Source organism: Solenopsis invicta, chromosome 10 (genome assembly GCF_016802725.1).
Source record: "Solenopsis invicta isolate M01_SB chromosome 10, UNIL_Sinv_3.0, whole genome shotgun sequence".
Lineage (NCBI taxonomy): Eukaryota > Metazoa > Arthropoda > Insecta > Hymenoptera > Formicidae > Solenopsis > Solenopsis invicta.
Genome location: NC_052673.1, coordinates 1,563,328 through 1,574,491, shown reverse-complemented (window position 1 = coordinate 1,574,491; position 11,164 = coordinate 1,563,328). Strand labels below are relative to the sequence as shown.

General features: G+C 31.5%; 1 protein-coding gene across 1 annotated transcript; it reads left to right on the top strand.

The window, feature by feature from the left end:
• The first annotated feature begins 8,019 nt into the window (after positions 1-8,019).
• On the top strand, positions 8,020-10,074 carry LOC105204350. The gene is made up of 5 exons (XM_026140782.2): positions 8,020-8,137; positions 8,848-8,931; positions 9,033-9,268; positions 9,346-9,508; positions 9,691-10,074. The coding sequence occupies exons 3-5, from the start codon at positions 9,131-9,133 to the stop codon at positions 9,831-9,833; spliced, it is 444 nt and encodes a 147-aa protein (XP_025996567.2). The 5' UTR covers positions 8,020-8,137; positions 8,848-8,931; positions 9,033-9,130; the 3' UTR covers positions 9,834-10,074.
• Positions 10,075-11,164: the final 1,090 nt, after the last annotated feature.

The following is an 11,164-nucleotide window of genomic DNA, read 5'->3' as shown; positions in this document are numbered from 1 at the left end:
TCCATTCCACCCTGTGTGTGTGTGTGTGTGTGTGTGTGTGTGTGTGTGTGTGTGTGTACACAGGGTATCCCAGACCACCCGTACACTCCTTTCAGCTTCGCAGGATTAGGTCCAATCAAAAATATGTTCAGACAAAAGTAGGGTTTCAAAAGATCTATTTATTGATCTTATCAGATTGACCTTGGATAGCGTTGCCATGGTCACATAAAAATCATTAACTTTTCTTAAATAAAACACCCCATACAGCACAGAAAATTCCAGCAACATTGCAGCAACGTTGCAATGTTGCAGATTGCAATGCAGTATTACGAAGACATTGCAGAAACATAAATTAACAATATGCCTGCAACATCGCATGGCATATGCCAGTAATATTCCGGAAACATTGCAATATCATAATTTTTTAATAAAGTAATGGCAATAAAGAGCCAAAGCAGAATATTCGCGTATAATAATATATTAATTTAACTCATCCATAATTATTAATCTGCATTTAGCAAACTAAAGTCGGGCGAAGTTACTAAATTTTCCGCTGAATCTTTACATTCCCTAACAGTACAACCGTCCATATATATCAACTGTAAGTCGACTCATTCAAGTCAGGCTTTCAGAGTTGACTGCAAATCGACTTTGCATAGACGTCTGCAGACAACCTTCAAATGTTGACTCTAAGACGTCTAGAAAAAGGCATGCGGTCCCGTGGTGCTGTGTGCATCATAGTATTATTAAGAAACATAAATATTTATATCAATAGATGAAAAAGGTCCATATATAAAGAAACTTCGATCTACAGCCCAATGAACAAACAATATTTTTTAATTGTTTTTTTAATAAAAATTTTTTTATATTTAAATTAATTATTGTATTATATTTACATATATTTTTTAATTATATCTTATTTAAACAAATAACAGAAAAGTTATTCCAGATGCTATTATGTATTTGCAAAATTAGTAAAAGAAGCTATAATTTTAAATTTGTTTATATAAATATTGTGCTTTAATTATACATATTTCATTTTTTCGATAACGTATATTGACCTGATCTACCAGTTATATACACATATCAGCATAAAGTGTTCACAGATCACCATGAGGAATCAGTTCGCAGTGATCACGGAGGTCAAGCAACGTTCACCAAAGTTGCAACTTGGATGGGTGACCGCTGGGAAATTTCCGAAAAAAATATTCCCGAGATTTTTTTTTGCGAAAAATGTTTTTTAAAATGTTACATAAATATTGTTTTGTTTATTGGAATTATGTGATGTAATAATATTTATGTGAATATTTTGGAAAAATGGGATGTTTCAATGCAATATTTCAAAAAGCGGACATCTTAATGTTGCTGCAATCTTCTAGCAATGTTGCAGCAATGTTTCGCAATCAAAATGCAATATTACAATGTTTCAATGAAATCATTCTGCAATGTTCCTGCAATCTTTCTGTGCTGTATGGGACCCTATTTTTGATTCCCGCATCTAATAGCTGGTGTCAAGAGCTTTCCAAAACCCTACAAAAAAGTTTATTTTCGTTGAGTACTTTCCAAGTTGAGGCTTGAAAGCTACAGTGTACTGTAACTTTCAAACGTTATAACTCGAAAAGTACTTTACGAAAATAAACTTATTTATAGTATTTTGAAAAGTTCTCAAAATTGACTACAAGAAAAAAATTAATGTTATTTCAATGTGACGCCTTGGCGACGCCATCCAAGGTTAAACTGATAGGATCAGTAAATAGTTTTCATAATCCTATATAACCTCTCCAAATTTCAACTTACTACCTAGATTCGTTCAAAAATTTTTTAGGTGTCTTCAAACTTTTGGCAGGAGTTGTGCATGTCACGTCCGCGACGTTGCGAGTTTTAATTTTTTTTCGACACCGGTATAAAACAGACGGGCAAGCCGGCATTCGCTAACAAATCTAACTGTCAGGTCGCATCCTGTTCTTAACATTTTCCAGCGCCGGATAGTCGCGGCAGAATGATCTGCACGCACGGCCAGTAAGTCGTAAAAATCATAGACTAATGTCTATTTAACATTTCCCAGCGCCGGATAGTCGCGGCAGAGCGATCTGCACGCACGGCCAGTAACCCGTGTGGAAATTTATCCGGGCATTCCATAAGTTAGTACTGGCCCTGTATTGGCATTACTGAGGCATCCAAAATAAAGGTTTGCCACACTTAAGCCCATTTAAGGCCCAGTTAGGATAGTATAACTTAGGCTGCCCAGTTATAACCCGTATAGGGCCCGGTTTGGTTTAGATGTTTCTCCCAAGACAGTCGTACTTAGGCTTGCCCTGTTACAGCCCGTATAGGGCCCGGTTTGGTTTAGATGTTTCTTCCAAGACAATCGTACTTAGGCTTGCCCTGTTACAGCCCGTATAGGGCCCGGTTTGGTTTAGATGTTTCTCCCAAGACAGTCGTACTTAGGCTTGCCCTGTTACAGCCCGTATAGGGCCCGGTTTGGTTTAGATGTTTCTCCCAAGACAGTCATACTTAGGCTTGCCCTGTTACAGCCCGTATAGGGCCCGGTTTGATTTAGATGTTTCTCCCAAGACAGTCGTACTTAGGCTTGCCCTGTTACAGCCCGTATAGGGCCCAGTTTAGATTTTATTTTTATTCCAAGATAATTATACTTTGATTTACCCAGTTGCAGCCCAAATAAGACCCAATTTGATCTCGACTTTTCTTTTATAAAGATAGTTTAATGTTCGATTTCTCAGCTGTGCTTTGAAAAAAAAATTTACTAAATTTTAATAAATATTTGTATATTTGCAAGAAAATATTTACTAAATGCAAATATATATTTATTTTGCAAAAAGGCAATTGATTAAATTTAACTATAGGTTTTTTCTTATTGAATAAATATTTATGTACTGCAAGTAAATATTTTCTTGCAAATATACAAATATATTTATTAAAATTTAGTAAACTTAATAAATTTTTTGTAGTGTATGAACTCTTTTATAATATTGTTTACATAAAGTAACAAATAGAAAGTGACTACAAATAAACTGTACTAAGTACCAATATATTTTATTACTACTGCATATACATAATATACATAATACTGTATATACATAATAAATACAATATTGTGTGAATAAAAACATTAACATTAAAACTAAATTAATCTATGTTTTTACGGTATTAATTACGTGTGAAGAAAGGACGCAACGAATAATTTATCAGGTCTTCGTGGTTTCATTGAAAGTTTCATCATAATTAATTTTTGTTGCACATAATTAAGTGGAAAAATCAAATTATCAGTAGACTCTGAACAAAGCTCCCACATGCCAACAAAAGTTGATTTTTCAGGGAAGTTATATATCCTCTTTTTTGCCTTCCATACTTTTCCACAAATGAATATTGCTGATGCCATTGCTTCTGAGCCATGCATTGCTTTAATTTTCATAACATAACTATTGTTTAAAAGAACTACGTTATTGGGAGTTTTGGTTGTAATTAAAATTGAAAAATTAATAGTTACTTTTGTAATATGTAATGTATTATTATTAATTTTAAATTTATTAATTTTAAATTCACTTGGCAATAAAACTTGTTTTTTCAGTTGAGTTCTTTCATGTTCTCTTCGACAAATTTGAGCTAATGGTTTAACAGAAGTTCGAAGGGTTCGTTTAATTTTGCCTAAAGTATTTTCAAACGGAAAACAATTGATTCTACTTAAAGAACACCCCATATTCAGAACATCATCAGCTATATGAACAAGATTGTGTATATTTAAAACTTGAGCTTGTCTACCATATAACACTGGTACAAGTAAAACAAATTTTTCTAAACATTCTTTAGTCTTAGCATTAAATTGTACTGCGAGTTGATCAGAACATAAAATTCTGAATGCAAAATGTAGTAGTAAAATGTGCCTATATAAATTTTTGGAAATAATATTTCGCAAAACAATGGGACCACAATACAATAAAAAAAACCTAAACTCTGTAGCTTTCCACTGACGAACGCAAAAAAGTGATCTGGTTTTTCTTTGAAACTCTGACGGTATTTGTGATCTTAAAGAAAGAAGCCTTTGTGAAATTGTTATTTTTTGAATTCGAGTTAATCTAATGTTTAAAGGACCATACATTAACATCTCAAGCAATTTTTTCATCACACCTACGCAAGCTAGATGCATGTAATCGAGAATAAAAATATTCGTCATATCTATTACAGGTTTTATTTTTTCTAAAGGAGATTTCCCCATGTGGTGATCAGGATCACTTTTATTTCGAAATGATTCATTCGTCCTTGCTGCATAATTAACACCTGGATATATTACTTTTGAAGCTTTTCCAATTACATGCCGAACTCCAATTATAGTGCATCTTTCGCATGCATTATACCCACCATGACCTTTAGTGCATTTAAGATAAGATCGTGCTGGAGTATCCGCAACAAAACATTTTAATTTAACAATAAATGTTTTTTGGAAAAGATTTATACCATGTTTTTGCAAATAATTTAATTCTGCTATAAACTGTTTTAGATATTGTGATAAGTCTTTAGGTTTGCTATTACCACAATAAATAGCTACTATAAATGGTTTGTAAATATCAGGTATATAATGTATTTTACATAAAATAGGCCAAAAACATTTTCCCGAAGATCGTGTTAAAGGAAGTCCATCAATGTTGATGATTAGTTCAATGTTTCCTTCGTGGACATTAGTAATACAAGATTCGAGGCCGACTGATATACCCATGTAAACAAACTCGCCTGCAATATCAGTTGAATCTTTTATTTCAATAATTTGATAATCAGTTGATGTTGTACCTAAAAAAGTTTTGGAACTTTTTGGTAATTCTGGAATTAGTCTTTTCCGTAAAATTCCTAATAATTTGTCTAAAGTTGAAGAATTGATGTTTTCCTCGATAGCCCATGATTTTAATTCTTCAATTTCATCTGTATTGTCATTTATGTTTAATGGTAGAGTGACAACACTTTCTTTTGATTCACTATGAAGATTAGCTGGTAATTCAATTTCATTGTTTTCATCTGCTTTTATAGGTAATGTGGCGAAATTTTTTTTTAATTCACCATGAACATCAGCTTGTAATATAGCTTCTTGAAAATGTACTGCCTGTCTCTCAAATTCCTGGATGTCTTCGAAAATGTGTAAATATGTATCTAATCCGTCATTGTTGATTTCTTCTATAAAAGCATATTTTATTTTTACGTTACATATTTGAAAATTTAATCTTATTGTTTTATTTAAAAACTAATTATTTAAAACATTATTTTTATAAACAATATGAACGAAGGTTAACCTCTTGACATATGAATAAAATTTATTTGTTTGCCGATGCGATTTTTTTATCGGTATTGTTGAGAGGGGAAAAGCATCTTCAACTGTCTAAACAAAACAGCATCGATGCACGGCCGAAACAGATAATCTAATAATATACTGCTCGGTGTTCGCCGAAGAGAGTTCTTGACGTCTCGGAGACGTCAAAGTCTACAATGGCACATGAAATAAATGACGTCTCAAAGACATCATTGTATGTCAAAGGGTTAAGGCTCATATAAATAAATTAAAATTAGGAAATAATGAGCTCAAGAGCCGCGAAAGGTGTCAAACGCAATAAAAAAACTTCTCATAAATCCAGAAGAAAGCAAACGTTTCGACCTTTAATGACGTCATTATTTTTATGTTAAATTTTAGAAAGCAATTAAAAATATAAAAAAAGTAATAAAAAATAATAAAAATATTTTTATTTATAGTTTTTGTTGTCAATTGATTATAAAATTGTACAAAACATACTTTGTAAATGTTCTTGTGCTTCATTGCCACGGGTTTGTATTAGCGCCATCACTTCCTCATAATCCGTAGTATATATTTTTTTGATAGCTCGACATTTTCTCTTTCGACGTCGAGCTACTTCTCTTTTATGAACTTCCATGAGTAAGAATATTCGTAATTACTTTATATACATATATATATATATATATATATATATATATATATATATATATATATATATATAATTATAATTAAGGAGATTACAGTTTTATCGTATAAAAACGTTCCTGAGGTAAAACGTTACACGCCCTGTTTACAGAGTTCGGATCTCTACCATTTTCCCCCACGCCGCGCACCACGAGAAGCAGGGCTGACTACGTCGGTACCGGTGTAGCAATCTAGTGTAGAAAACGGGATACCATCGCATGCGGCCCTGCTTCTCGCGGCGTGTCAGTACCAGTGCGTGTTCGGACGTGTTTATCTGTAATAGTGTCGATCTACAACCGTAAACCGTAAGGCTGTAAGAAATTGACAATCCATAGTCGATTTTCTTCTCATATTCAACTGTGATTAAATAATTTCTTACGACCTTACGGTTTACGACTTCTTAAAAAAAGGTTATGGACCGATACTTGGGCTACGTTCCGTTTCACGCATGATGCGCATAATGTATCAATTCGTTCTTGTAATTCCCCGAATGTAAAACAAGGACGAATTGATATATCATGCGCATCATACGTGAAACCGAACCTAGCCTTACAAATTTTGTAAACTGCAATTTATAACCTCTTTAGTGACAGAGTGAATAAGACATATATTAATAAAATATATATAATTAGAAGTGTCAAAAGTACAATTTAGCTGTCGAAAAAGTAAGTGTATAAGTAACTTTTATAATACTACTTGAACAATGACGGCTTTAATTGCACGTATAAAAAAATATCAAGCAATTGATCCTAATCTGTAATTATTTTATTTAGTGAGTAAAAGTAATTCGGACACATTGTATAAAATGGTGGAGTTTAAAAATGAAAGAACTGAGGATGGCTGCAAAATAATAGAATGCGTACCAAGTTCATGGATCACATTTGATCACAAGATTGGTTCTTGTGTCGTACAGTATATGCCTCCACCATATTCAAGTGAAGATTATACATTGATCCAGGATCTAATAAAAAATCGAGTACAGCCGCCTGAAAGTTGGTCACAATTTCCTATAGATTTGAAAGGTGATGCGAGTAATTGCAAAATATAATACAGTTTTATAATTAATAATGAAATAAAATAAAATGACAAAATCTGCTATTTTATTACGATTAATCTAATGTAAAGAGAGATAAATCATGTCATTTTTAATCATATTTAATTCTATCTCTATTTCGTAAAATGTTAATTTTTAATTGTATTTAAGTCAATCTATCACAAATATCTATGAAGGGAATAAAAAATATTAAAAGAAAATATTTAAAAAACAATTTTTTAATTCGTACAATATTAAAAATATAAAAGGTAAAAAATGAAAAGAATTTAACAAGAAAATATATGTAAACATGTGAAAACATAAGCAATTAAAGTCAAAGCCTTCCACGGTCAGCTTGATAGATAGATAGAATCTTCGTGCTAATATTCTAATGTGATTGTACATATTATTTTGAAAGCTGTGTTTCAAAAGTGGAAAATTTAATGGACTTAGAAGGGTGTATAAAATCACAAAATATTAACCCAAAAATTCAGCTGATTATGAAAGATTTTGAATTTAACTGAAAAGAATTTAGTTCTATAGACATATTGTACTTTTTAGTGTTTTAACTATGAAGGAAATATTCGTTGCAGATTCATATAAAGAAGGATTAAGCAAGTTAAATATTCTCAAAGTTCAACCATATACAACAGACTCTGAGTCACGAGGAATGGAGAAGGCTCAAAAAGCAGTAGAAATTTTGAAGTCTCGTGTAGAAGCTGAAAAAATGCTGTCTAAGGATAATAATGCTTCATCATCTGAATCAAGTACTTGGATAATAAGATACCATTAATAAAAAATCCTTTAATAATTAGCACAGTATGGAATGATATATTTTTACGTTTGTTTTATTTATTATATTTAAGGTTCTGAAAACACATCCAGCTCATGGTCAGATGAAAGTTGGAAAAAGAAATCAAAGAACAAAAATGGAAATTTAAAGACATCAAAACAAAATATTAAAATAAAAGAAAAGACTAATAAAGCTGTTACAACCCGGAACAAGTCAAAACCTAAAACGGTTATATAAAAATTAAGGAAACAGAAAGAATGCAAAAATACAAATTATAAACCAAATACATCTGCATTCACTTCACGAAAGCATAAACAAGTTGACAATACCAATGTTGAAACAATTGAACACCAAGGTACTTTTTCAAGTTTTAAAATTTTCCAATAATATTTAAAAGAAAGTGAGCTTATGTTTATTTACCGAGCAATAAAAAAATACATTTTTATTTTTCATATTATTTGTCCTACTTTTAAAAATAAGAAATGCGTTTTTCAGGAGCATTCAATCTTTCATTGTGAAGGATTTTTCATTTTAAGAGTTTATATTGAAAATTTTTGATAAAATATATCGTGATTACATGTATTTACTACCATCTGATGTAAAACACATCAAATTCTTTAACATAAACTTTCAAAATAAAAATGCTTTATAGACTGTATAATAAAATTGCTCTCAAAAGCTGTTTTTCTTGTTACAAAGTGAAAAACAAGAAAAATCAACTACAATTTTTCGATTGGTCGATGTGAACTTACGAATATTTCTATTCTCTACTAAATCTTATGAAATAAAAATTCAGTTTATATGCATGTTTGATGTATCACTCTTAGAGACAAAATTTACTACAGAACTGATTAGAAGTCTTCTCTAGAAGTTTTATTGTCAGTCCTACCGGAATTTTGACTCTTATTAGAGAAACAAATCACTTGAACATTGCACAGATATAGAATTTTTATCTTTCAAAATGACGTTTCAATCTGCGAAATGTAGAGAGTAGATTAATCTACTAGAAAATGTTTAATATATATGTATTTTCCTACTTTTTAACTTTGTATTCTTTCATTATAGCTTCTGAAGATAACGTTTTTCTTAATGAAAATATAGAAATCCCGGAAACATTGTTTACAGATTCATCAAAAGATGTGTTTAAAGGTGATTAATATTCTTTTATGATAATAATTTATATGAAATCTATATAAATTATTTTTATTCATTATTGGTGAATTGTATTACTATTTTAATTGTTTTTTCAGCTTTAACATTTATTTATGTGGCTATCAGAAAGGTGACTGTCGAGGTTAATTTATTAAAAAAGGACATCCAAGAATTAAAGAAAACTGTTACATGTGCAATGCTAACAAAAAATAATCAAATCATTTCACCTGTGGCCTTTATTGAGAAATACAATTTTTCTGAAATAAAATCTATTGAAGATTTTAAAAAATTTGATTCAGAATTGCAAGCAAACGAGGAATTTGCAAAGGATTTTGTAAATATAATATATTTGACACAATAATTCTCCTTTTAATTTGACATAATAATTCTTTTAATTTATATATTTTGTAGAAAGATACATTGGAACATTTATTAGGATCCAATATTAAGCAATCAATTGTGGGAATAATAAAAAAATTTTTACACCGTGACTTTGCCATAAAATGCACGGCAATAAAGTTTTCGCCGAACAAATTTGTATTAAAAAACACTTGCTTCTACAACTCTCTATTCGGTAATAAAAATTTTTAAACTTTAAAATATCTTAAAATACAATTTATAAAGTATATAATTAAAATCTTTTTAATTATGTTAAATATAAATTGTATTGTATATATAAGAAATTAAAATTTCTTATGCATATATAATACAATTTATTTATAACCACTTATAACCAGTTTGATTATTTTATTTTAGATTTGATATGTCATTACCACAAAACTTCAGAAGGCGGAATAGTAACAGAAAAAATATTTTATAAATCTTTATCATCCTGCCTGACCAATGCCAAGGATTGGGACAGATTTCGGAAACTGCGACAACCAGCGGCAACAGAATGACATAATTGATTATATTCTTTAAGTTCCAGTTTAATTTTTTAAAAACTCTTACTTGATTCTTGAAACTCAAATTTTTTAAAAACTTTTACTTGATTCTTAAAACTCTAAACTTTGTCTAAAATAAATAGTGCGTTTTTATTTTTTTTCAGTTTTCGAGGCAAAAAATTTTTTAGTTTTATTTAAACGTTTATATATATTTTTTAATATATATATGGTTAAATAGTATATAAAATATCTTTAAGGCAAATGATATATATATATGTGTTATATACAATATACAATGTATAATATACAATTATATATAAATATAGAGTATATAAAAGAATAATATATAAAATATTGCCGTATTAGTTATTTTAAATCAGGCCCAGGCTAAAATTTTTGCATTGGCCCAAGTTTGAAAGCCAATGCAGGCCCTAGATTAAAAAGCGAGACAATCCAAAGTTGGGCCAAGATGGGCGTCCTAACTTGGATCTCAAATAAAATAAAAAAAATTAACTTGGCCCCGATTACAACCTAGAAAGAATTCCAAAATAGGCCCAGGCTAAAATTTTTATATTGGGCCAAGTTTGAAAACCAATGCAGGCCCTAGATTAAAAAGCGTGACATGTGAAAGTTGGGCCAAGATAGTTGTCCTAACTTGGGCCTCAAACAAAGTAGGGAAAGTTATCCTGGCCCAGTTTACAGCCTAGACAGAATTTCCACACGGGAAGTCGTAAAATCATATTTAACATTTTCCAGTGACGGAAGGTTGCTAGAGGAAAACTGCGCCTACGACACTCGAAAAGTAATAAAATCTCAATCCAACATTTTCCAGCTCCGGATGGTCGCGGCGGAGAAGTCCGCTCGCACGGCACTTGAAAGACACCGCGACAGAGAAATCTGTTGCGCGACCGTTAAAGTCATAAAATCGCGAACTGACATTTCCCTGACATTTCTCAGTGCCGGATGGTCGCGGCGGAGAAGTCCGCTCGCACGGCACTTGAACTTGAGTTAACACATTTAAGAAATCTGAGTGGTGGTTGCATCAGCAGCAACCCCCACTAAGGGTACCGACTTGCCGCGCTTTTTTCAGAGCTTTGTCTCAAAAATCGTATAAATAGAGATGCAGCCCGCGACGCAGGGCAGTTCGAACTCGACAGTAGAAATCAGGGCTAGTGTAGCCAGGACGGTTCCGTGTCGCAATTGTAGCGACCGAGTTCCCCTGAGTTACTAGTTCGCGCTAATCCAAACGAGTCACTCTAATTCCAATCTTAATTCTAATTCGAAAATCCATTCTAATTCAAACTCTAACTCAAATCCTAAATCGAGACACATTCTAATTCCAATTC